This window comes from Myripristis murdjan, chromosome 24 (assembly GCF_902150065.1).
Source record: "Myripristis murdjan chromosome 24, fMyrMur1.1, whole genome shotgun sequence".
In the NCBI taxonomy this organism is placed as follows: domain Eukaryota; kingdom Metazoa; phylum Chordata; class Actinopteri; order Holocentriformes; family Holocentridae; genus Myripristis; species Myripristis murdjan.
The window spans coordinates 17,275,217-17,302,604 of NC_044003.1; the positions used below are offsets into that span (position 1 = coordinate 17,275,217).

At 42.7% G+C, this 27,388-nt stretch overlaps 2 protein-coding genes across 2 annotated transcripts in view; one reads left to right on the plus strand and one right to left on the minus strand.

Annotated features, from left to right (window-relative positions):
* Positions 1-978: 978 nt before the first annotated feature.
* Positions 979-6,897, plus strand: LOC115356505 (synaptotagmin-14-like). The gene is made up of 7 exons (XM_030047701.1): positions 979-1,975; positions 2,299-2,427; positions 2,871-3,130; positions 3,754-4,191; positions 4,687-4,867; positions 5,303-5,359; positions 6,450-6,897. The coding sequence occupies exons 1-7, from the start codon at positions 979-981 to the stop codon at positions 6,764-6,766; spliced, it is 2,379 nt and encodes a 792-aa protein (XP_029903561.1). The 3' UTR covers positions 6,767-6,897.
* A 1,858-nt stretch (positions 6,898-8,755) lies between these two features.
* Positions 8,756-27,388, minus strand: part of extl3 (exostosin-like glycosyltransferase 3) — a 31,214-nt gene continuing 12,581 nt past the window's right edge. Inside the window, exons 2-6 of the mRNA XM_030046903.1 lie at positions 16,467-19,086; positions 15,478-15,605; positions 13,955-14,099; positions 13,596-13,724; positions 8,756-12,564 (exon numbers count right to left, since the gene is read on the minus strand). Coding sequence (XP_029902763.1) covers positions 12,355-12,564; positions 13,596-13,724; positions 13,955-14,099; positions 15,478-15,605; positions 16,467-18,605 — 2,751 coding nt within the window. The 5' untranslated portion in view covers positions 18,606-19,086 and the 3' untranslated portion in view covers positions 8,756-12,354. The remainder of the gene's footprint in view (positions 12,565-13,595; positions 13,725-13,954; positions 14,100-15,477; positions 15,606-16,466; positions 19,087-27,388) is intronic.

Genomic DNA, 27,388 nt, shown 5'->3' on the forward strand with positions numbered 1-27,388 from the left:
AGTGGTAATTTCTAACCTTGGGTTGTATTTTTAAAATTTTTTAAAGTTTTTATTAAAGTTGGATCATGTTGTTTTGAAATTGAAAAGTGATATTTGCCACCATATTCATTATCATTTGTCTGTTTTTGTCTCTCACTCTTTTTCCTCTTTTTTCTTCTCTTTATATATATGTTTGCCTGTCCATCTTCTTCCTTTCCCTATCTCCCCTCTTCCCTCTCTTTCTCTCTCTTCTTCTCCTCAGTCTCTCCTGAGCTGCTAGGCGTCCTGTCCTCCATTGCAGTCTTCATGGCGCTGATGGCTCTGTTTTTTCTTTACCTCAGTAACAAGCTATCAGTGGAGACTCCCAGCAATCTGTCACCTCTCGATGGCTATAAGAAGCACCAGCCAGGTACTAAAAACACTTACCGGTTTATATCAGTGACTGTATTTACAGGCACATTGAAATTATTATTGCTGCCAGTGGAGTTTTGAAATAACTTCACTGGGACACTTGAAATTCTTAAATTCACTCTGCTGTTTTTTTTTTTTTTTTTTTTAATCAGTCACCATTCCCCATGAGAAAAAGTTTATACTGTCAGTATGTTGTTGCATGTCTTGGGTCGTGTTTCAACTCGTGAAAATTGATTCAAACATCATATGTGCAAACAAACCTCTGATTCTATTTTATTTCTGCTGTCTACATCTCTTAGGTACACGATGAGTCCAAAGTGACATAATATTAAGGTGTACATATGACTCATGTTTTGATCTGAGCATCTTCACCAAGTGAAATGTTGAATAGCATTTAAACATGGTCACCATGTAAACCTGCTGTATAATGTTTGAGCTCGTAGATTTACATAGACGGTGTGTGTCATTATTGGCATCGGCTTACACAGTGATGCTGGCACCACACATTCATAACATGCTCATGTCCGTGTCAGTGCCTCTGATGAGGTAATCTAGGAGTCAGGTGGCGACAGGATCTCCGGCTGAGACATGGCCTTCTTCAAGAGCTTCCAGCAGAACCTCCCATCTGTCAACATTTCCTCCATCTTGGACTCAGTCAGCAGTCGTGTGGATGACTTGGCCAGTGCTGTAAGTGATGTCACTTACTCTGTCAGTGACCAGTTGACTGAGCAGGTCACCACTATCATCAACAAGGTCCAGGAGGAGGAGGAGGATAACGAAAACACAAGTGGCCAAGAGGCCAGTCAGGGCTCTGCAGCCCAGGAAGCCAAGGCCAACCTTAAAAGCAAGTGGCAGGATTTAGTGTCTAGAGATCCAGACACCACTAATGCAGATCAGGGTTCGAAAAATAGCCAATCCAATGACACCACGGAGGGGGAACACACCACGAGCCAGCTGGAGTGGGAATGGAGGGATGGATGCTGGCGAGTCAAAAAGACAGAGGCAGAGTTAGCAGAGGAGGAGAGGAGGAAGAATGAAGAAAGAGAATGGGAGGAGAAGAGAGAACAGAAGAGAAAAGAGAGAAGACAGAGGAAGCTGGAAAAAGAAGCCAGTAGCCAGTCTCAGATAAACCAAGAGCAATCCCAAGAAAGCCAGCAGGAGCCCAAAGAGGAGAAAGCTGAGGCTTTAGAGGAAACTTGCTCCTCTCCTAAAGACAACAGCAGGGGACAAAACAAAAAGGCCAGCGACAGTGGAGGGAAATCCGATGCACAGCATAATAGCAATGACCTAAATGAATGTTCTCAATCACCCAGCCCTGAAACAGAAAGCATGCTTTCCAAACAGAAATACAAGAATGCTGAGGGAGAAGAAGAGGATGAGAATGAGGGAAGCCGGGAGGCAGAGGGAGGAGATAAGGAAGACTCTGAGCCTCCCACAACTCCCTCACCAATCAAGAAGAAAAAGTCAGACAAGAAGAAGGGTAAAGGCACAAAAGAAGGTTCGAAGAAATCGGACAAGGCCTCGAATAAAGAGAAAAAGAAGGAGAAAGGCAAGAAAATCAAGAAGAAAAAGAAAGCCAGCAAAGGTTAGAGGATGTGCTGCTTCTCTTTCACTGCCAGTCTCTCTGGAGCTCTTTTCCTTGGCTTGCTCTTCCTCTAACTCCTCTTCATTTCCACTCATTTTTTTTCAAACCATGACTTAAAAACCTTGTTGATGCTCGACCTAGTTTTGAGTCTCTGAAATCATAGCTTTCAGTTTTCAGCTTGTCAAAATTCACCTTGTTGGCGTGTTTCCTGCGAGCTGCTGTGGCTTCTAGTTCCTCTCATTAGTGTCTTTCAACACTGCCAATTTGGTAGTTTCTGAGGTAAATCTAACGTTTGAACCGGAGTGTCCATGTGTCCCGTCCAGAGGGGGGCTCATCAGACAGTGAGGAGGAGAGAGGCACAGAGGCTGTGGCCCAGCAGAAAACAGTGTCTTCATGGGACAACAAATGCAAGCAGTCCGCTGAGCAGGGGGGCTACAGCAGCGAGGCCTCGAGTGAACGGGGTGAGATTATGCACATGTACAGTACTATATTTTTTCTCCCTCTTTATTTTTTCAGCATATCTACTTTATTTGATAGTGATAATAGAGAAAGACAGAAAAGGCAGGGGAGAGAGAGGGGATGACATGCAGCAAAGGACCCGAGCCAGATTTAAGGGGAGTTCCATTCCCTGGATTGCCATTTTGAAAAAGTCATTACCGCAATTGTTGTAATTTTGTCAATCAAGGACTTTAATTGCATATTGTTTACAAAGTACATTTTATCTTAATTTTGTGCTAGCCACCATTCGGCAAGTGTACGTGTACCCATGGTAGGTAACTGTTGCAAGCCTCATTTAACATACCCAATTAGTCACTTCATGTGCTATATGGCATCTCTGATAACAAAATATTGAGCTACACATCCATTAATCCATCTTTCACTGCTTTGAAAACAGCCAACAGCATCCAGAGGATAAAACAAGGCTCTCCCCTCAACGAGCTCCAGCCTCCTCCCTACGAGGACGAGGACAAGGTGGCGCGCGTGTCCTCGCGTTCCCGTTCAGGACGGGGGGTCAGGAGAGGCTCGTCTCCAGAGGGCTGCGATAGCCCTCGCTGCTCCAGTGAGGCCAGTGAGGACCAGGACACAGAGAGCTACCTCAACAAAGGCTATGAGGAGGACGTACCCAGCGACAGCACTGCTGTGCTGGGAACAGAGGTGAGATCAAGGTGTTGTTCTCCTTCTGGCTCATCGCCCTTTCACATCTCAAAAAGTTGCTGCCTTTGTAAAACAGTCCTGGAAACTGCGTTTTATTTTTTGGTTAGAAAGTAAAGTAAGCTTTTTGTTGTCCTTTAGTCCAAAATGACAGCAATATACAGTATATCTGTAGATAGTTCATAAGGTTTTTAATCAATGTCAATGATTCAACAATATCTTCCTAATCCAAGGTGCTGAGATTTCTGGCTTTCAAAACTTCCTTTCCCATTTACTTGCTTGTACATTGGAACAAAAAGTCCCACTGGCTCTTCAAGATCACCACACTCACTTAAACTGAAAAAGCAAAAGAGCAGTATTACAATAACACCATTTTTCATCTTGATATTACCTCTTCACTAGATCCTTCTGCTGGCTCTGTACTCTAATTAGCTAGGTGACTTGTCTCTATTGTCAAAATATGAGACCTAGGTGTTTGTGTCAATCACAGGACACCATAGCTCATGGGGTGTATACTCTTCTGAGTATATTTGGCATAATTTACTGTGATTGACTGTGATTGATTGTTTGGATTATGTTCACTTTGTCTTTATTTCTCAAACTCTGTCCATTTCTCTCCCCTGCAGGATGGCTCTGGTCCTCAGCTCCCTACGGCGTATGAGCCAGAGCCATTAGCTAAATATGGCACGCTAGATGTCGCCTTTGAGTATGACTCCGGTGAGCAGTGGTTGGCCGTCACCGTCACCGCTGCCACAGACATTCCTGCTCTCAAACAGACGGGCAACATCTCATGGCAGGTCCACTTGGTCCTGCTGCCCACCAAGAAGCAACGGGCCAAGACGGGCGTACAGAAGGGTCCATGTCCTGTCTTCACGGAAACATTCAAGTTCTCAAGGGTGGAACAGGAGGCCCTGGGGGATTATGCTGTGCGCTTCCGCCTGTACAGCGTCAGACGGATGAAAAAAGAAAAGATCCTCGGGGAGAAGGTGTTCTACCTGACTAAACTCAACCTGCAGGGCAAGATGGCTCTGCCTGTTACCCTGGAGCCGGGCTCTGAACTCACAGTGAGAACTTGTTTGCACTTTGAAAATGTGTATCTTGGACCATGGAAATGCATTCTTGGAAGTGTTTTGTTGGAATGAATGGCGATGTGATGAATGAATGGTGATATGATGATATAACATAAAAAATGAGGACATATTACTATCTAGTCTTTGATTCTGCTCCCAACCCTTTTAAGTTGCAAATCATCTTTGCCCAAACAAGTTTGTTGATTTCTCACCAAACTTGTCTACTGACAGTAACTCCTGTTGTGAAAAGGAAAGGAGTTCCAAGGCATTTTGGCCATGCACACCAAACTGCACCAAGAACCTCAGAAACTTAAGCAATTTAATGAAGTTCTGCATGCCTGGCCAAAATGCTTACAACTACTTTCTTTTTCATTATATAGCAACTATAAACCAAAGGGCACCTTCAACAAATCCCTTTCCACATGAAAACCCAGTTGAAGGACTCTCCACTCTCTGTTCTTTGATTAACACCTCTTGTTGTCTTGGCAGGGCTGTGGCTCTCTGGTGAGTGTGTCTCGCAGTGCTGGAGCTCTGTCCTACCGCTCTGCTGGAGACTCGTCCATGCCAGAGATCCTCCTGGGTCTCATCTACAACTCCGCTACAGGAAGATTATCTGCAGAGGTCATACAGGGAAGCCACTTCAAAAACACAGCCTCTGATAAACCCACCAGTGAGTACAAAGCTCCCATGTTAACTTGCATCAACTTCTTGTTTTTTTTTTTTTTTTTTCCTGCTTCTTGTTTTTATTGCTAAAATCTTGCCTTTTCCCATTCAGTAAAAAATTCTCTTGTAATGTCTCTACTCCAAAGGGTGGTGACACACAAGGACATTGTTTTGGCAAAGCGGATGGGTGATGCTTCCAGCGGCATACAAAGACAAACGAAGAGCAAATACCAGACAAACAAACAGCAAATGTTTCCTGGCAACTCCACAAACATCATTTTTCCTATGTGCTTAAAGCAATGCAACTGAAGTAATTGCTGAACATCCAGGTTGCCATAAAAATTGCCTTATGTGTCACTGGCTCCAAACTGTTGATTCTGACTTTATTTCATCTCTGGCTTTCTTCTCTCCAACCTTGTCTGTGCCGGGGTGTGTGTCACAGATGGTCTGTTTTGTTGTATTAAACACTTCATAGGGGGACAGCTTTATGTCATGAGAGGTGAGTCAGCTGTCAGTTACTTGTGTTCACCTCTGTCTTAATGCTTGTTTATATAATTACTCATGACATGATGAACAAGGACATGCACAGATGCACGCAGTGATGTAAATCTCTGTCTTAATATGAAGACAGGATTGTGGGAGTTTTGTGAAATATCATCGCTAAAGTGCAACGTTTACTTGCTTTCATCAATTAGATACTACTGAAAAATACAGACATGATTTGTAGAAAATGGTTGTAAACTGCTCTGAATTTTGAGCGTTCAGGTATAGAGGATTGTGTCCACCATAAGTGCATGTTCTGACTCTGCTGCTTGCTGACAATTGCATCATGTGCATGTATGAACTGAAATCTCTCCATGTTATTTTCACAAATGATGCCTGTTCATCACTGCAGTGGTTTCAGATGTTCATTCTCCTCCTGACAGAATACAGTACAAAACGCAAAGTTGCATAACTCAGCTTTGTTGTCGCTCTCAGTGCTGAGATTCATTTTTGAAGACTCTGTGTTTGCTGGTTTAGACTGCTCCACTTGTGTAATAGTTCCAGTCAACACAGAAAACCTTATACAAATACAGATGGTGCAAATGTGCAGATGGGAAAGAAAGAGAGAAAGAAAGAAGCTGAAGTCAATAGGAAATGTGCATCAATGTGATATTAAGGAAAACAAAGCAAAATTCTAGCAATTACTTCAGGATTGTAAGATTATGAGTTACATATTGATGGGGTATTTTAAAGTTTAGTTTAGGTGTAGTCCAAGAATGATTTCCAGATTTTATATTTTTCTGAGTAACCACAGATAATTAGTCAATTCTTGCAATTTTGTGAGTTTTTGCAATTTTTGTAGAATCAGCCTGCATCCATTTACAGCTACAAATGTGTATCTACCTTTATTTGAGTCTTCACCCCAAATTCCTGCAATAGCTGGCTATACCAGTGCTACCCCTCAATTTAAAACCACTCTTTGCACACACACAATCCTCAGAGCAAACTTCTCTAGATTAGGCTGAAAACAACATACACTCCCCTGCAGTACTGACATCGAGCCACTTGATGGCACCCTCTCACAGCTCTACCATCTTTTCTGCCAGACACCTATGTGAAGCTGACCATGCTGGACTCCAAGGGGAAGGAGATGTCCAAGTGTAAGACGGCCGTATGCCGCGGCCAGCCCAACCCCACCTACAAGGAGACCTTTGTGTTCCAGGTGGCGCTGTTCCAGCTGTCTGAGGTTTCCCTGGTGGTGTCTGTCTTCTGCCGCCGGAGCAGCATGAAGCCCAGGGAGAGGCTGGGCTGGGTCTCCCTGGGGCTCAACAGCACTGGCGAGGAGCAGCAGGCCCACTGGACCCAGATGAAAGAGGCGGAGGGACAGCAGGTCTGCCACTGGCACACGCTCACTGACACATAGGAGGAGCAGGAGGAGGAGGAGGAAGAACTGCAGTAAGATGTAAGCTGCAGGAACAGCAGCGGACTGGAATTCCCTGAATCCTCAGAGCGTCGGGGCAGGGAGCATTGTGCACCTGGTTGGATGTGTGTGTGTGTGAGGTGTGTGCGTGCTGCTGCGTAAGGTAGGTGTGAGGACTGACGTGGGTTCCCGGTCCTCACTCCCAGAGACTGCATGAACGCCCTTTAATCTGTCAGCTGGTCACTTTTCTCTGAGGTAGACAGACTGAAAACAAAGAGAGGACGCACGAGGAACAGAACAAACTGTTATTGTGTTTTCTAGTGACTTTTTTTCCCACAACAATATTTGCATGTGACTGTTTACAGAACAATATTAATGAGACGTTCATATTGAAGATAATGAAACATTTCCTCTGTGAATCATGGACCAAAGAGCTCGGTCCAGGACAAGCAGACTCCTCCCCATTTCTTGTGGGCTTTTCTGGACTTAAGCTGCCACCAGCATACCAGACATTTCTCTATCAGTCATAGCCATTGGCAAAGAGGATGCAATGAAAGACTGTTACAAAGGGCCTATAACATGCTGCAAAATGCGAACAAGCTTTGTACAATTTGTTTACATGCATGTGACATTATGCAATATCCATTCATTATTTTTCCCTTACTTTTATGTTTTTGGATAATCAGTCAAGTGGTTTACCAGTCTTATGGATGTCTTTGTGGGGCATGTGCTACACAAATACAAAACCAGTTTTTTATAACTTTCCTGCATAACCCACCACACTATGCATCTGATATCACTTTTAATGAGAGGAATGACCTTCTGTTTTGTGCTCACTGAGTTTCTCGGGATTTTTACAGAATTTGACACAATACTGCATGTCTCTGTTATCAAAGAGCAGCTTATTTTACTGTGTATTACAGATTGAGCCTGTTTCACCACTCAGCCTTCTGACAACTCAGCCATGTTTATTCATGTAGAAACACGGTGCTTCCCGCTGAAGAGGAATATGCAAAAGCATGCACAGTCCAATCAAGCTGGTTGTTTCTCTAAGGCAGTGTCCTTGACAGCTTTGGCTTAAGTTTACCCTGAAGTAAGCTGGACGTTTGCAGAGCAAAAATTTAGAGAAAAAAGGTTGGAAAATAGGATTCCCTCATTTTGAGTAAATGGAAATACCTAAGTAAAAAAACAAACAAACAAACAAACAAAAAAAAAACATAAAAATAAGCTGTCCATAGATGTGAGCAGTGTGCTTCTGTTGTATGCTGTCTGGAACAGCGCCAGGTTCAAACTTAGAGCAGTTGTATGTCCGAAAATCCCTAAACCTTGAAAAAAATAAAAAAAGAAAAAAGAAAAACCCCATCCCTGAAGACTGCACCACCACACCCATGTTTCAGTCACGAGAAAGAAACTCTCTCCCCTCTCCTGGCTGGAGCCGACGGGTGTGGGACGCATTTTTTTCCCTCCCCTTGTCCCAGTGATGTCAGAGCTGACCCCCTCCCTCTGGGTCAGGGGTGCTGCAATCACAACTTACCGTTTCAGAGTTCTGCAGCATGAGATTGTGGGGCCTCATTTCATCAAAGCTTATGAGTTTACTCTAGATTCACCGATTGAAAGATCACTTCAAAGAATGTGATTGAAAACAGATGTCTAATCATCTATGACATGGAAAACAACTGATGGTTAGCTTCTGATTGCTAACAGAAAAAGGGATTAATTATTGCAACTCTTTCATTCCAACAATGGTATGCAATGGGTGGTGCGTCCAATTTATGCGAAACATTTATAAATGTGTTTAATGGTTACTGCAACTGTGGACAGACTACAACTATGCTCAGTGAAGATATGATTCAGGGCTCGATTTCAAGTTGTTATTTTAAGTTTGATGTCAGGCCAATACATGACACAAAGAAGCTGATCAACTTTAATCACAGCATAGGAACATATTTTGGCAACAACCTGAGTAAAATAATCAGGACATGAGTCAGAGAAAATGTTTTACCAACGTTGAGTTTTTATTTCCATTCATCCTGCCTTCAACTGTATCCTTGATGCTCTCATCAGTCATCAGTCAGGTACAGCGCAGACAGCTTTGCAGGGGGCTGCAGCCTCACCCACAGCTGTGGATCAGGCGCAGCCGAGCACACATTGTTTCACAACTCCAAACACCTAGCAGAATGACTGTGGCCTTCCAGGCCCTTCTCGTGCTCCAAGCCACAGAAAACCAGCTGTGCCACAGCTCCTAGAGGGAAAAACCAGGGAGGATATGTATTAGGGGTATTCTAAAATACCGCCTGTGACACCAGCTGACCCAAACCCTGCCCCGAGGACTGGTTTAGAGTCAGTCAGGTAATAATGAGGCCCCTGGAGCTCCAATAAAAGTGCTGAAATGTGAGCAGCGGGGTGGGTAGGGGGTATTGCATGTCAACAGTGTCTGGCTCATCCAAAAAAGGCTAGAATGATTTGTATTTTTTTCACTCTAGTTAAACAAAAAAGGTCCAAGACAGTGTTTTTGCAGCCTTCTATTGCCATTGCAGACCAATGTAATTTAAAAAAAAAAAAAAAAAAAAAAAAAAAAATTGTCCCTTCAAGTAGTCCTTTGAGACAAACGGATATACACTAATGTACAGAGATGGGTGGCAAATTAAAGGAAACCTCTGGATGATCGAGGGATACATGGCAGGTTAAAGGCAGGGCTCTAGGGGCTCTTTAATTGACTTTGGTGAGTTACCATTTTCATTCATCTTTACGGTATGGTTTCTATGCAAATGAGTGTAGCCTCTGCTAGGTGTACAATGCCACCATACACATGGCTTCAGTGATCCCGTGGTTTGATACGAGTATAATAATGCACATTTTTATTCTCCAATTCCATTTCAGTCATCGAACAGTCAATCACATTTAACACCGATAGGTAATTCTGAAATCCATCCAGAATGACATTTTCTACCCCGTAAACTTACCTATTGTGGAGTAACAACTTTACATTAATCAGCGATGTTCAGGACACTTTTACAATGTCTGCCAAGATCCATTAAAGCTGTTTCGGTAGCTTTTGGTGAACACCTACTCTGATGATTTTGATGTTTTGGAGGTGATGGTGGAATATTTCTGAATTTTGAGACTGATCTGATTTAGATCTGGTGATCTGGTGTTGTAACCCTAGAAGAGACCACTCATTTGCATTGTCATAGGAACCACAGATCAATTCAAATGGTTGTGTGTTCAGGTTTGTGTACAGACAATTCACACCAGTTCATTATACAGCCCTCAGGGCCCTTTTTCCCAACATGCCAATGGTCAATCAATCACTTAAGAGTTTTTCCTTTAATTTGTCACCTGTTTGTAAATCATTGGAAGGGGTCAGAGTGCAGGAGCAGCCACCTGGGTTAGGCAGGCATTCGACCTCAAAGATGCTTCACTCGATGTCCACTGGCTGCTGCAGGGCTCGAACCAGTGACATTCTGGTTACAGGATGGTCTCTCTAATAACTAAGGCTATCCTGTAATCTACCTCCCTAAGTGCTGCTCCAAGGTCAGCATGGGGGTTTCACCTCAAGCATGCAGTGGCATGTGCTGGTTTTCCTTTGCATTTCAATGAGATGCACAGAGGGCTCAATCAAGTTAGGGCATCTTTGCTATTGGGAGATAATGAGCCACAACGTCCACTTCATTTTATTGCATGTGTCATTATCTATTTTAAAATTACTCCCCTTGAGGAGAGAGCCTCTGCTGTGGAAATTATTTTTTTTAATAATATATTCAATAAATATACAGAAACCATGGGCTTATGGGAGTTTTTGTTTCATAAAAGCAGCCTCACAGTTAGAACCTCACAGAGAAATAGTCCTAGACTTATCTCTGTCTCTTTAATGTTTTTTTTTTTTTTATTATTTTTTATTTTTAATTAAAAAATGTATCATTTTTAGGTTAATCCTATGGTCAAATTAAGGGAACAGAGTTCAACAAGGTCAAATAAGGGACACTGGAACTATAGTACATGACGATGTGGGTTCCAAAGGAGTGACTCCTGGTAGTACCATGCAGAGTGGGTGCACCAGACTGCATCCTCTCAACAAGCTGTGCACCCAGCTAATTATGCTGTGAATCAGCAGATATCGTACCTATTTGGCAAAGAAAACATTCATCAAGCAATGGTAAAACCAGTATGGCGACGCTGTGAAAGTGACGTTTCTGTTTGTAGTGGGAAAGTTCTACACAGATGTTGGCATGGGTAATATGAACACGGCAGTACATGTCTATGTTTACTCATCTGCCATCACAATGATATCTTGATGTTCACTGGTTGTTACTTTCTGGCCCTGCTCCAAAGCCAGAACTGTTTTTACCTAAAATTTCAACCATAATCCTAATTCTGCACTTTATTGGAGACAATGTGTGTAGTCCTAACCTTGATTTGTATGAAAACTAACTGTTGTTGATTGATTTTGGCAGATGTAGTGTTTCCTGACCTTGTGGCTTTGCCAGAAAGTGAAAACCAATTTTGCTGCACTTTAGTAAAGCACACTGTATCTAGTTATCAGTTGACTGAACAATAAAATCGGTTAAGCATAAGCAACTATTTCAATCTCTGAACGGTAAAGAAACATTACCAAGCAACGTCCAGCATAAAAAACAATTTGTAACACTCATCAAGAATGTAGTGCCTATGAGCTTAACAATGTCAGAATGGTGGCTGGTTTCCATGACTAATTTGAGGCATTATGGTGACCACTGAAGTGAAGTTCTTCATAACTGCTTAACAAAAACACATGACTAGGCCAACCTGTTTTACTCTTGAGTCTAGGTGTCCTGTCTTGTTTTCAGACTAACATGTCTGATCTCCCACAGGCAGAGGTTCTGAAAATGTTCAATCCACATAGAGATTTACACATTAAAACAACACAGTTTAAAAAAAAGAGATTGTTCAATAAAATACTTCTGACCATCAGTGCTTCTCTCATGTTTCATATACAAGATTAATGTACAGTTTGAAATTGTAAAATGGAAAAAAAAGAGTGCAATGGCAAACATATGCCCTTGCCACTTTTGTTCTCCCAATTGAAATATCTGTCAGTCGGGTCAACTGTAGGCCAGGCCTGACACAATTTGACATTAGTCTGTCAGTCATTAAGTAACCTTTCGCTCCATTGTCAAGTAGAGTTTAGCCTGAAGAGTTTCTGTACACCGTGTACAATCAGCCTCTTTCCGCTGCGGGCTGTTAAGTGGTGCAAATGACATCTGTAGTGGTTGATGATTAAGCATGATTGAAGAACATGAAAGAAGGGCTAGTAACATCCACTGAAAAGGCAAATTTTGTTGGCAGCAGTCTCTCTCCGCTTCCACTCCATTGGCATTTCCAGTAAAGTTGTGGTTTTGAGCACCAGCCAACAGCTTTTAAGGGTAATGTGTCCGCTCCTTGGGCAAACGCTCACCCCAAACCTCTAACTCTCCTCATGTGCGTTCATCCAGCGTCCCTCCATCCATCAGTCCTTATCAGCACTAGCAGTCAGAACTCCTGCCATCTGTACATGCTGCCAGTCCTTCCTTCCACTCTGCTTCTGGCTCTTCACTGAGCCACACAGCCCAATACTAGATGAACTTGAAGCACTTGGTCTTGTCATGAGGCAGCCGAGTCTTAAACAACACAGAGTCCACACGGAATTGTGTGTACAACAGCGGCATGTAGCCGTACACCTTGACGAAGAAGTTGATGCACTTGTGGCGCTCGTGGAAGTGCGAGTCATCATGTGAAAGGGCCTGAGGGCAGCCGGGACAGCGGAAAGTCCAACGAGATGTTACCTAAGATGGAGACGGAGAGGGAAAGACTTTTGTGAGTTTGTGAATCTGAGATATTTACTTTGAAAGTTATTTTTCAACACCTTATATGCATGTGGACATTGTTTTCTACAAGCTGACAATTTACTTGTGACAGCTGCTGTTGTCTTTGTGTGTGTGTGTGGGGGGGCTAATTTCAGTACTATTTATTTCACAATAAATCAAACATAATATTCCTGTCTTTGTACAGCCCACTTGTTAACTGTTGAGCAGTTGTTTTCTTATGTATAAAAATGATAGTAGCACACGGCAGTCTGGAGTTAACTGTGCCATTTCATTAATTGAGTCATACTTAAAATTAAACTTTTAAAAAGAGTGCTTTTCTCATAGGCTTTTTATTGATACAATGTATTGTTAAGATACTTTATGAATCCCATTTAACAGTATACATGTAATGATATAAAATGAAAGAAAAGCAATTGTTCCCACACTGCAGGGAAGTTTAAACAGTGATGACACATGTACAGTTTCAGCCTTCTGCCTCTTATTAGAAGTGCCCCACTGGTTAAGACTCAACACTCAAAACTCAAAACTTACCCCATATTCATTATTCACAAGGCTTATTCCTACCAGGGAATTGCTGTCATGCAGCACACTCCATCAAAGCCATCTTTAATTCCCCTCTGAAACACCCCTGAATATTAACATGCCACTAAATCAAAAAGAACTTAAACTGAGGTCTGCAGTGGCATTTCTGTTCCAACAGCTTCCCCAGCTTGATTGCTATAATTATTTGTGTAGACATAAATATGCACTCTCTGTAATAAATGTCCCACCAATAAAAATCCAGGAGGAAAAATTCAGGCATGGCGTCCCGATTCGATCTTGTGTCTTGATTTATAATTTGTATGGAATATTGGACATGTCAGTTTGAGTAATGGCGAGGCTAAGTGGGCAGAAATATAAATACATAAGGCCTAGGGGAGATACAAAGCTTACCAGTGCTGCGGTAAGCACAGCCAGACAGCAAGCTCTGTTAAGAGTTCTACACTGACCTTGATAGGTGGTTTGCGGGTGATGTGGGAGACCAGGAAGTTCATAGCAATGTCCTCACAGTTGATGTACTCGTCCACCATGTCCCTGATAGCCTGGGGCATCACGTAAGAGTACAGGTATGCGTAGTACTGCAGGAATACAAACAGAAACAGGAGTGTGTTATCAACAGGGACAGGGAGGTGAGGGAGGGTGGCACAAATGTGAAGTGTGAGGAAGCAAGCAGAAAGATTCATTTGGTTGGTTAGGGTCATTATGCAACCTGCTGAATAGTTTTTTAACTCCAACACGGGGTTGTACAGGCTTTCAGGGACTTGGGGTGGGGGGTGGTAGGCGCAGTGGGGCTGTGCCAGGGTCTGACCTTGTGAAAGAAGGCGGCTCCTGTCAGGACCATGGAGAGCTCACAGGAGTAGTTGGAATTGTACAGCCAGGACTGGTGGTTGACATCCCAGGCATGAAATCTCCCCGGGAAACCCACAATGCGATCTCTGGCCTCACGCCACACTCTGCGAGACACAGCCAGAAAGAGTAAACAGAATTCCTCATTTTCAGTCAATAACTTAAGACTTATTTAGTAATGGATTCATTTAATGATTGTTTTATAGCTAATCTTTCAACATAATTATTTATGACTTTTTTTATTGAAGCCATTTGTTTTGATTAGAAGTGTGTTAAGACATATGGCACGCTATTTACAGCTTGCACATCCACCTGTTTCAGCTTGTCATCTCCACTAGCTCTATGACAACTATTTCCCTCTAGGGACCAATTAAGTATCTATTCTGCTGTGCTCTGTTCAGTGTATGACAAATGCAGATATCTTGGACCAAAACCTTGGTCTTGGCACACAGGAGATATTCACATTGACACATAGCCAGAATCACAACAGGAAAAGAAAAGAGAAAGAAAGGTAAGCCTCTCAATTTATCAGATGAGATTCTTGGAATTCCTCACCCTTAGTGTGAAGAAACATGGAGTCTTAAAGAGCACTCAAATGTCTCAAGTGAGCTCATATCAAGCCACTGTGAGAGCTAACACTTTCTCAGATGCTACATAATTTTACTCTGGAGTGAATGGAAGTGAGAGAACATTCCTTGGTAATTCCAGGGGAGCAGGAGATAATTTATGACAAATGACCCTGTAAGCACACAGACGATTTCTGCCTGTCCAGACATGCTGCAACAGCAGAAAATCTCAGACGACTCAGAGGGGAGCAGGGCACACAAAAACCTAACAGCGTACCTGATAATTTAATTGGTTTAAGTACGGTCTTCATGTTCAACTTACTAAAGTGTAAGCAGATGACTCATTAATACAAGATTTCTTCAGTAAGTGTCCTTTTTTATTTTCCCTGGGTGATTAAGTGCAGCTTTTGTTTTCACGGACATGATCTTTTCAAGGGTGTTGGATACACTTACATCTAATGGAAGATTATATTTCCCCTTCTGCCAACTGTCTACCTCTCCACACAGTAAACTTTAATAAACTGTCATGGGAATGGCCTAAGAGAAGCAGCAATCATACCCCCAATAAGACTGTGTTTAATTAAACTGTAAATACTTAGGAAAGGAATTTGCCCATCTTATTTTGGCTATTTATTTTGCTGTCTAACTGACAGCAAAATATATATAACAATATATATATAATATAAACTCAAATTATTATAGCAAATATTATACCAATATTAATATTATACCAAATTAAGATTAGTATATATACATATATGACCGGGGATAACAATAAATATTATATTTCAGTGCAGCCCTCAATTTCTGCAATCAAGATGAACTTATGAATCACAACTTGTAAGACCAAGATTTGTTTCTAGGAACCTTTTCCTGTACTAATGAGGCCCTAGAATCCAATGCCGTCACCATCACTGACCTGAACCCAAACATGATCTCATCATGGCGAAGATGGGCATCATCGTCAATGGACAGGATGGCCTCGGTTTCCACGGCGTCCCAGGGTAGGAAGCGGTTGTTAAGGCTGTTCTTTTCTGTGCGCACAACCTGCAGAGGTGATACAAGACATTTCTGACAACAGGAAGATTTCAGAAGTGGAAAATAACTAGGTGAGGCTACTTCAGTTGAAGTACTTGAGTATTTTTAGAACAAACTTTTAAAATAATACACTTCTGATGATGCCCCTTTGAAAGTAATTAAACAGATGTGTATTTTTATTAGTTAACTATTGGTTTATTTTCTTATATTAGGTCATTTTCCAGGCAAGCATTCACTGCACTGTTAAATTTAGCTGAAGTAGCAGCACTAGCAGCAAGTGAACCAGTGCTTTTTAAGTTGTTTATTAGGTCTTTATATGCATTATTAAAGTGGCATAGAGCAATGGTAAATTTATACATGCTTGCAGGTTAATGTGGCTTGAAATTAACAACATATGTAAGTATCAAAAAAGCTTATTAAAACAAACCTCATAAATATTCAGTTCTCGTCTCACAGCTTACCACTAGCCTACCATATTTCTTTTAGAGGCTCAGGGTGTGAATTTGATGCTTAATTTATAAGCAGATGTTTTATATTTCAAGAACATCATAGTTTTTCATGTTCTTTTATTTAAGTTGGTGTAATTTGTCTGGCTGCCTGCAGAGTTGTAAGGAGAACTTCAAAGAGAAAAGAGAGCTGATCCGATCAGCTGAATGCACTGCACTTAAGCAGGCTTCATACTGCCTCTGAGAAGGCAGAAAATAACAGGTTTCTCTATTTGCATGCTAGACAGAGAGAGATGGAGATTAAAACTTGCATTTCTGAAGAAACCAGCGAGCCATTTTTGTGAACATTTATTGGGTTGGAGGATTGAGTCTATTATGATTCTCACGCTTGGTTCTTGGATAGACTTTCTGCAGTAACACTCACCACAATTGGCAGACCAATGTCCGGCCATAGCAGGTCATCTGAGGGAGGCTTGGGGGAGTTCCACACCACCACTACCTTGTTGAGGTATGGCAGCCCATTGAGCCTTTCCAGGGAGTTCATCAGCACCTCCTCCCTCTCATATGTCAGCATGACCACAGTGAACTGCTCCCGGGGTACATTTCCTCCCAGAGCAGCCTGGAACTCTTTCCCCGAACCACCCGTACCTCCACCAATGGGTCTAAAGCCTGTACCTGAGCCAAGGAACTTGGCCTCAGAGGGCAACACAGGGTCCAGAGGAGTGTGGGGAAACAAGTGGAAAGGTCCTGGGGCACGGTTCCACGTTCTGTACGTGTCTGCAGCAGTGTATGTGAAGTTGCGGAGGAAGCGTGGAGAGGCATAGGGAGGCTCTGTCTCAACAGGACCTAAGTCCAGATCACCGTTGTCAGCCAGGTTGGCATCAGTTCCTGCCAACTTCCCAGCTTTGTGAGGAATCTCCTGGGCAGGCTCCTCTCTGATGGGTGCAGCAGGAACCTGGATGCTGGTTCTGATGCTGGCGAGGATTGTGTTAAGAACATTCTCTGAGGTGGAAAAGTAGGTTTCCCACAGAAAGCGGCCCTGCCGTCTCATGGCCAAAAGGTCATTGTCTGATAGGCTACGCAGCAGGAAGTGTAGCTCTGTGATGCGAGCCTTAGGAACTAAAATGGCAGCTTCACTCCAGCGGATATGCTGGTGGTAGGGAAGCCTGGAGTGGTCCCCCAGAACTACTGGGATGGCCCCTACCTCTAGGGCCTCAAACAGCCTCATTCCACAGCCCGCTGAGGCCACTAGCTGTCCATCCCCTGGAGAAATAACCAAGGCAAAAGTAGAAGCTTTGAGGACCTCCAACCTGTCCTCTCTCTCCCCACATAGTGCCCACTCTGTGGCCAAGCTTGGCTGAGGGTTCTTGCAAGTGAATTCTACCAGCACCTGATCCAGGTGGCTGTCCTGCACCGCCTTTAGGGTACCAATAATACGGTCATCATAGTCGGCTGGTGGGTCTCCTTCCATCTCCTCCTCAAATGACTGAGGAGGGCTCTCCTGCAAGCTGCTTCTCAGTGATTCCACCCTCTCCCCCTGGAAGGTGAATAAGTATTTCCTCTTTACAGGAACCTGGGGGGGCACTTCCAGGAAGTTAGGTTCTGAGAGGGCATGAACCAGCGGGGAAACAACTAAGTCAAAGCCCTCACGGTACTGCTGTTCAAGGAAGGTGGACTGGGCCATGGCTGCCCGTCCTGTGCTCACATTGTACAAGAAGTTCTGTGTCAGGGACTTCCTAGAGAGGTGCACCAGTAAATGGTTGTGTCCATCAGACCTCCAGTAAGGAAGGGCCTTCAATTGCTTCTCCAGCTCTGCAGGAGATGGCAGTGGGGAGGAGGGGAACTCCTGCAGCTCTCCTACTAGTACCACATATAGACAGGCAATGCTGGGGTTATCAGTTATGTAAATGTTGCTCTTCACTGATGCTACAAAAGCCTGCTTAACCAGCGGGTCAATATACTCTCCCCAGGAATAGGATCCTGTATCATAGACATACACTGGAAACCCAGAGGTAAGAGGGCAGCGGGCATAGTCGAAGCAGGAACGCAGGCGGCAGGCACGGGCAGACTTGGGTGGGGGCAGGCCCGGGTCATCTTTGTCTGGCAGCAGCCTGACAGGCAGGGACAATTTAGGCTGGTTCTGGGCCATTAGCTCCTTATATGAGTGCTCCGTCTGGCTGATGACATTCTTCAGCTGCAGGAGATCTTGCTTGGCACTGTCTATGCTGCGCTTGCAGGCCTCGATGCGCAGGTTGAGCCGGGCGATCTCTCCATTCAGCTCCTGCCTCTTGGCCTCCAGCTGAAGCAGCTCCTCACTGACTGACTCTCGGATGCGGCACAGGTCCTGCACGTGTTTCGCTTCGCACAGCTCTCCACCAGGCCGTGGACCAAAGATCCGCTTATCTGGACCCCCAGCCTCATCGATGGTAGTGAGGTAGTAGTGGGCGATCAGTGGGAAGAAGACCAAGATGAAGAAGAGCATGAAACTGAGCCAGGTGAGGCGCACACGACGCAGCACCCATGGCTGGCCGCTGGCACCCACCCCGCCACCGTTACGCTGCATCGTTTACTCTCTCAGTCTGTTCCTCGCCAACCCAAGGAACCGTTGCTATGTGGATCAGCAGCAGCCATGGTACGACCTTGTCAGCAAGGTAAAGGGATACTAAATCATCAGAGCTGGTGTCTAGCTTTGTCCTTCAGTAAAGGTCATCTGAGGCGGTTTGTTTCCTCTCAAGGGTCTTTTGGGTGTTAAATAGAGGGTAAGCCTCACCTGTATTCTGAGATTTCATAGTCTAAACAAGCTAAAGCCATTGCTATGGTGATTTTTTGTTATATGCCAGATCTATGTCAGAACACAGTCCCGTATGTGAGGAGGGGTGCCCCTCGATGGGTGATACATGGCGGGCATGGCTGCTCACAGGTCAGTGGGATTGCTTGGCGGGCCAGTGGCGTCTATCTGGAATGTGATCATATTCTGGACACTGATCTGGGACTCTTCCAGAGGTACGGTCTCTTCATTCTCCTCCTCCTTTCAATTTAGGAACCTGGTAGAGAGATTAACAGAAACAATACACAGATAAGAGCGAGTGATTAAATAACCATCCATAGAGAGATTTCAGCATGCCAGATGGATGTTTTACCTAAGGTTACCTTTTATTACATCTTATTTAAGCTGGTGTCCCACAAAAAAAAAAAAAAAAATTCTCCAAGCTTTCCATAGTAAATATCTCACAATCTGTCAGGTACTTCTCAAAACTGATGACTGAGAGTAAGGTTCCTGCTGTAAAAGTCTGTGGCCATGAAATTAAAATGTCTATTCATGAGTCAAAAGTGCATTAAGCACAGCAAACCCATTAGCTACAACCCTCTCTGCAGCCTACATGTTGAGTTATTTTACTTGCATTGATTAGGACAGACCAGTTTGTCATTACAGAAGTATAGGAGGTGAAAGGCTGCAGGCTGCCAAGCGTGAGCTGGCAAGGCATTCAGGAGAAGTTTACATTAGCATATATTATAGTCTGACCCTTCACAATCAACCACTGTAAATGTTTCTTTATAGAGTAAGATTCTGCAGCTTATTCTATTTTTTTACACTGAGGAACCTACATTTTGTGGGTGATTGCCAACTCCAGCAAAAAACTGATCAGTGTACTGCAGAACACATTTTTCCCTATTGCTTTCAATTCTCTCTCTTTCCAAGCCTGCTGAAAAGAGCAAAACAAAAAGGAGAGAAAGTCCTTACTTAAAAACTGCTGACACATGCTAGGCAAGCCAACATGAACATCTCCCACAATCCTCATTAAATGGCCCTCCTCCCACAGCCTGACCTCATCACTGACTCAAATTACTGAGCTTCACTGATAACAGTCCATCTCAAAAAGTGATGTTGGATTATCTCCCCTAGTCCAGATCAACGTAAAGCTCAGGTGTACTGTGTACATACGAGGAAACCAGCTGCTCTTTCCCTGAATACCAGAAATTATTTGCTATGCCTCCTTTGCATTGTGAACTGTTTTTCTTGCAAGACTTGTCTGAGACTTGTCAAAATGCTTATCATATCACCAGCAAGGACTTGTGTTTATTACTGCCTATCAGTGTATAAATAATTTAAAAGATATCTCCTTCTTGAGCCCATCTGCACTGTATATTAACAACGACTAGGTTAGCAAATATTGGGAATGCAAGACAAATGCAACAAAAACTCAGCTGCATTCCCGGTGTGCAGTTTTTGTGAAAATTGGCTTCAGGCTTCACTGACATTTGGAGAGATACAGTCTACAAAGCACAAAACTAAAAACAATTTTGGAAGCTAGCTACTCTCATCAAAGAGGGGCAAACTTCTCAGACACATTCTTAAATCTGGAGCATAATGTAAATTTCATCGCCGATTCTTATTTCCTACCAGCAGACAACACTGACAAATACACAGCCTGTTCTCGGAGCACAAGTTATCACACCCTGAGGATGTCAACTGATAAGCTAAGTGCCAAACAGCCCTTATCAAATACATTACTAAACCCACAACACTGAGGGCCTTAATACAGCAGTGCAGTTCAGAGTGACATAGCTGCAGAGACCAGAGGCAAAGAGCGGTGGAGCTGGTGTTTACCTTGGCAACAGAACAGCTTTCTTGATGAGCCAGAAATTCTGTATCCTAACGTAAGTATTATTCATTGGGCTACTAGTGTATCTAGTCCTCGGCTGTAGTAACACTTTCACTGCTGACTGGTTAGATCATAGCCTTGCAAGATGTCATCTCCAGCACACACGATAGGGAAAAAAGCCATTTTTCACTCATTCTGTGCCAGCACAAACAGGATTCTCCTCCCCTGACTCCATCTGACTGGCACTGCCGATATGAAGAGATTAACAAAAGTCTTGCGGCCATTTAGTGATTTAGTGTCAAAGGGATATGTGGGCAGAGAATACAGCTCAACCCCCCATTAAACAATCTTGCAATATGGCCCTCATGTGAATATGCCTTTCTTCTGAGCACTGAGAAAAAAGGCATTGGCCATAGCATTAGCTTATCAGTCTGCATATGGCAACCCCCACCAATGAAAGTCACATGATGAGTGCATGATCTCATCTTTCTTCAGTGTTACATCCTATCAGGCTGCGTGATACTGACCGCTCTGCCAAAAAAAAGAAACCATATTGCTCTTTTCTGCTGACTACTGCAATTTCTATGACGTGAGATATATTTAGACAAAGCTTTCTCTACAAGTCTTCCTTTTATGGTTTTAAAAAAAGCTGAAGTATATGTAAATGGAGAAGTGAACACTGAATACCTAAGATTTGTTCATTCTCAGCAAACCTGTTTTCTAATTTCTTATCAAGTTGACATTATTAGAGCTGTACTAATTCCTGCCTCATGTCTGATTTTGTTCTTACAGCAGTGAACATATCATTCCTAATGGTATATTTGCGCCATTTCCATTAGGTCATAGAATGTGACGCTGGCAACACATAGGCTATGTCTAGGCGCAGAAATCAATATGCGTCGAACAGCAGTAGTGGTACATTGTCTATATGCCACAGGCCTGAAATAGGTTGCTCTCATAACATGGTCACTACATTTTTCTACACATCATGAGACATCCTCATCATAATCTTTGTCTCTTTAAAATTTATGTATTTTCATCTCAAAATAGTCAGTTTCTAACAGATAATTCTTAAATAGGCTTACATAGGCTCATACAGGCTTGTAAATAAGATTTTTTAAAACTTATTTAACATTATGACTTAACCATGATATCAGTGCAACCTGTGGTTGAGCTCAGCGCACAACTGTGGTGGGGAAAATCCAAACTGTGACAGTCCTAAGAAAAATACTTAATTTAGAGCACCTGAAACACATTTAGCTCTGATTCCCATCCTGAATCATATAAGCCTTGTCAAACAGAGTTGTGTTATCCAACTGCACAGAGTGTGGGGCCAGCTGGCATGCTGATATCCCTACATTTACAACAATAACATCACTTTGCTGAGCTACTCTCCCAATGCCTGATTCAAGCCTGCTGACTGCCTGTTGTAGCACCAATCACAGACAGTGCAGCAACAGGCGGTACATATAGCACTGCATGTACGTGATTGGCTACTGCTGGGCAGTGCTACCCATGAGTTCAGCTGCAGACAATTTTTTCACACTGACAAATGTGTAAACAAGGCGATCCAGTTTAACATTTGCCAACATTTCTTTGGTGTTGGAAAATGACATTTGGTGACTGGTTCCTGCAGTTGCTGATGTGGTATATATGCACAGTAAAAACTCCCAGGGCAACCCACCCTGTGAACCTTGACCCCTACCCTGCTGCTCAGTAGTGTGCCTGAGGTGCTGAGTGACAGAAAGGCAACCATCACAACAGTCAGATTAATTGCTGCAGGGCTGCCAGTGTCCCAAGGATAATGGTAGACAGATGCTGGCAAACACTGCTGCTAGGCCTAATCTGGGGGCCATAAACATACTGATTTCAAGCTCTGGCCGTGTCTGCTTCTGAGAAACAGAGCAACACACACATACACACACACACACAGAGGCAGAAAAACAATCTTGATCTCTCCGACCCGTGGCTGGAGTTCTCTAATCTGCAGAAAGTCTCTTCTTCACTAAACTCTATTTAACCTGGATACTGTCTGTATGGAAGCCCCACAGGAAAGCATTGATCGCACTGAACTCACTTTGCGAGGATCAATGATAATGCCATCATTACCAACCAATATGCTGCAAGGTGGTTTGGTGGTAAGCACCTAAAAGGCTTCGGAGGTGGCCATTTGCACTTGTTTGCTTTGGAGGAAGGCATCAACGAGCATAAAAGAGAAGGCTTTAAAATAAATAAATAATAAAAAGCAGATAGAAGCACTGCATTACACTCACAGAGAGGTGCTGAGATGCCCGTCCTTGTCCTCACCTTAAACTGCATGCATCAACAATTTTATATGAAGCCATGGGTGATGGCATGAGGAAACTTGAGCCCACTCTATTCCGCAAAATGCCTACATATAAAGGACCAAGTATCATATTGTAATTATTTTGACGAATACTGCAATTGCAATATGAGTTGCAGTGTACTTTTTATAGTCTACATTACATTTAGATGTGATGTACTCAGTGGGAATATCTGCCTACTGATGATAACCCTGTATTATGTAGTATTTCATAGCTTGAAAGTTCTATGTCTACTAGGCCCTACTTATTGTTGCTACTGTTCTCACTGACTGCATATTTCAAAAATGAATTCAAAAAATGTGTGTATTACATGTTGCATGATACAAACATTCCCTTACACATACAGAAAAATCTACTTAAATTTGGATATTTTATCTAGCCCTATTTCAGAAGCCAAAATCCTTTTAAACATTTTCTAAATCAGGTCTGTGGTTTTCTCAGGGGAAAGGAGAAGCTGAAGCACAGCCTAGTTGATGACCCAGATAAAAACCTTTTGCTCTACATGGTGAGCAAGCAATGACTTAGTCAGCAGATTACTGGTCATGAACAAAGCAGACAGCGTAAGGCCTAGTCTAGTACTTAATTTGATTTGGAGCTATATAAACTGCCACACAGACTGCATTAATGGGGATTTTAAACACAATAGGCTTGAAGATTGTCTGGCCATACTAATCAGGATCCAGGTCGCCATACATGTTCAAGCCAAGATCAGAGAGCAAAAAGTGTGAAAAGAAAGGCGTATTTGTACCCGTGTCATTAGGGCTGCACGGTATATCGTTTGAGCATCAATAATGTGCACGATGCGAGCAATAGTCACATTGCAGAACGTGCGATGTCAAATAAGGCAAATCAACTCAAAAAGGTCATGCTACAACTTTTTTGCTGCTTGATACAGCCTATTTGTCTTCTCTTAGATTAAGCATGCAATCATCTCTCCACCTGGCTGCTCTGTCCACTTGTTGATGCCAGTGTCAGAGTCACCTACATGAAACCAAAGTCCAGGCTGATTTTTGGAGGGGTGGCAGAGAGCTAAACCAAGTGTGATAGGAGCGGGTTTTTTATTACAAGAAGATAGACTTTTAAAGTACCCAAATGATGAAAATTACAATCTGTACACTCAACTGCATGTTTCTGGTGAAATTTCCTATAGATCACAGAAAAAAAATATTGCATAGTCAGATTTTTCCAACATCTGCAGCCAAAGGTATCACTGTCATCCAACGGTAAGAAGGTCTGGCCTTCACGTCAAGTCAAAAGGACAACGGCAGCGGGTGTCAAGCTTTGAGCCTGACTGTGGCGCTGCTTCTCAGTTCCCACACACTGCAGAACAAGTTCTATAAATGTTTGAACAGCCTATGTACACACTTCCAGGGCTTTTTGAGGCAGTGCTCAGATGCTCACAGAAAGGAGCAGGAAATACAAACAGAGAAGTGACATCCAAATACAAGGAGTTTGCACTTGACTGAAATCAACCAGACTCAAGGGTACCTTCTCATCAACAAACTGGGCAGACGGGGAAAGCCGAGGGGAGCTAGTCTTTTAGTCAAAGCAGGAGATACCGAGCAACGAGGTATCCTGCTACAAAGTTCAGAGTGAGGCAGTTTGGCACTCTTCCGCCTGCCTATGAGGCGTCTGACAGGGCTTTTGACAGATAGTAAGACGGACTGAGGGATTTGAGGGTAGACCGAAAGATCACACAGCTTGTATTTTTAATAAGGCCCAGAGTAGCAAGGCTCCAAGAGGTAGCTACTGAAACGACTTGAAATATTCAGAGGATGGCCCTTTGATTTTTCTTTTAATGTCTCAAAGAAAAAAAAAAAAAAAAAAAAAAAAAACTCCTCACGGTAAGTATGACAGTAAGTTTCTAGACCGCTGCAAGGACTCTCGCTCAGAGCTTCCAGGTATGTTTGCCTAATTACGCAGATAAATAAATCATGTTAATCAAAAATTCTGATGCTGTGCAAAATTTATGGTCGACAATTCAAACAAACTGAAAAAAAAAAAATCCAAAAACCCAAAACAAACCAACAAAAAATTACATTCTTAATTTGTTCATGTTGCAATGATTCAAATATCTTTTAAAACACAAAGACATAAATAAAACCTCATGCATCACAATTTAGATCCCAATTACACTGGAAAAAAAACTCTTCCAGGGTTACCCTACTTCACAATCACAATTACACACATTCACACCCAGGTAGCTACTGAGCAGCTTCACCGCTGTGGCTGAAAATTGAAAAGCCTTGCTCAAGGGAAGACATTTCAATATTGAGGGAAGAAAGAGTTCCATGTTCATCTTCCCCAACTTGGATTTTCTCAACCAATCTAGTGACGTGATCCAAACATCTTGCAGTCATAACAGATGCACACTGCTGATTTGTCTGTCAGCAGCACGCAGCCCTATTCTCATGATGAAAAATGGTGAAAAATGCAGCATGTGAGCAGTGAACATCTTAAGTGCACTGCAGTGACTAGCACAAGCCTCTGGAGGTGGTGCTGTTCAGCAACTGAACCTCTGCTGCATTTCAGAAAACCATCGCGCCTGCTGGGACTCCAAGCTACCTCATACCCCCCCGCCCCATCCAAAGAGAATTCAGTGGCTCAGTGTGCTTGCAGACTACCCTTCCCGTAATTAATTGTGATTTCATGGATGAGTTCGAGGTACGGTATTCCCTGTGGAGGCGATAGGAGGAGAAAAAAAAAAAGATGGAGGCAGCTGCAGGGGAAAGCACAGTCATACGACTCTGTGAAGAGAGCAGCTGTTGCAGCCATGGATCATAGCTCATGTGCAGCCGGCTGACTGAGCCGCCCCAAGGACCCCCTCTCCCTGCTATATTATGGAGGTGACTGTAGGGCTGAGCACAGGCATGGGAAAGAAAAAGCCTACTGATGCTGTAACTATGCTTGTTATCAATATCACAGGGCTTCCATTTAGCAGTGGTGCACCACCACTGCAAAAGAAAAATTTAAGTAAAACTAAAATAAGCATTGTAATTTAGCCTTACTATTAGCCAATATAAAACTAAAATAGGTGTAATCTAAATGTTTATGATCATCATTAGTCATTATCATGCAATCATTATGTTCAAAAACACTTGTAGCACTAGAAACTCTCAACCTGAAATATGACTTTGATCCAAACAGTGACTGGTGGGATAAAACTATAATTAACCCAAAAAGCACCACAGCGGCATAAAAGTACACAGGAAACACTAAATATCAGTTTTCAAGTATCAAAAAGAAGACAATGTATTACTGTAGTTTATAGATGACATCAGTAAGCAAATTAACCATGTGTAGTTCAAGTCTACTGTACTTCAACTTAATATGACCTCCTCATCACGTACAGGAATTGGAACATAGTTGGCAAGGAGGAGTTGGCCATGTGAGGACTTGAAACCTGGACCTCGTACAAATCCATGCAGCTGATTCAACGTATTTGTGGCTCACTCTAATGTGCTTTCATATATGAGCTTAGCGAATACTCCTGAACGAATGTCTTCAATAACGAATAATGAATTATTACTAATTTTTTAAAGTTAGCTATTTTTATAAAAACTGATAGGCGTGTATTATTGAAACTGACTGACATTTCTTTAACAATTCACAATTAATGAAGTCCCTAAATTATTTTGTTTTGGGAACATTTGGGAATTACAAGATATCGAAAATAATATTTTAAGGAAATCAAGAAAAAGTTGCAAAATGTCATTTTAACAGCAGAAGACCAGTGGAGCAAAGATGCAAATAACTTCAGACACTAAAATCAGGAATGCACGACACCGGATTTTAGGCCGATATTCGATATGCTGATATTTTCCAACTCTTCACTGTCTGCCAATGCCAATACCGTTATATGCCCATATTTTTTTTTTGCACATAATTGTAGAGAACATCAAGCCTCTCCTATGGTGGAATTAAGAAGTTATTATGCTGATTATACAGGCTGGCTGATGCTCCCTGAGACAATCATACAAACAGCCACAACCAGGGAAAATCTGACCTATTTCACATTTCGCTGATATTATCATGCATCCCTAATTAAAATTATGAAAGAATTTTGATGCTAGGCCAAACCATTGCAAAAATATAACCTTGGTTATTATAGTGCCAGTTTGAGGTCAACACGTGTCATCTTTTGTGACTGAGTAGTGGGTGGATTTTGCTAACCACCATCCCATTTTTGTTTTTTTTTGGTCTTGCAGTTTTTGCTGCAAGAGCACACTTTGGCAGAGAAAAATAATAAATAAGAAAAATAAAGAAAGAATGAGAATAAAAACAACAGTGGTCCAGCCGCTTTGCTACTTGGACGACTAAAAAGCACACTTTTAAAAGTGGTATCAAATTTCAAGTGCTGCAGCCCGAATGTATCTGCAATGAAAAAAAAAAGCCTT

Excerpts from the sequence above, each read along its gene's own strand:
- LOC115356505 (XM_030047701.1), top strand. The coding sequence starts at position 979 with ATGGCCTTCTTCAAGAGCTTCCAGCAGAACCTCCCATCTGTCAACATT. Across the intron at positions 1,976-2,298 it reads GAAAAAGAAAGCCAGCAAAG|AGGGGGGCTCATCAGACAGT; the intron begins GTTAGAGGATGT and ends TGTCCCGTCCAG. Across the intron at positions 4,868-5,302 it reads AGCCTCTGATAAACCCACCA|ATGGTCTGTTTTGTTGTATT; the intron begins GTGAGTACAAAG and ends TGTGTGTCACAG.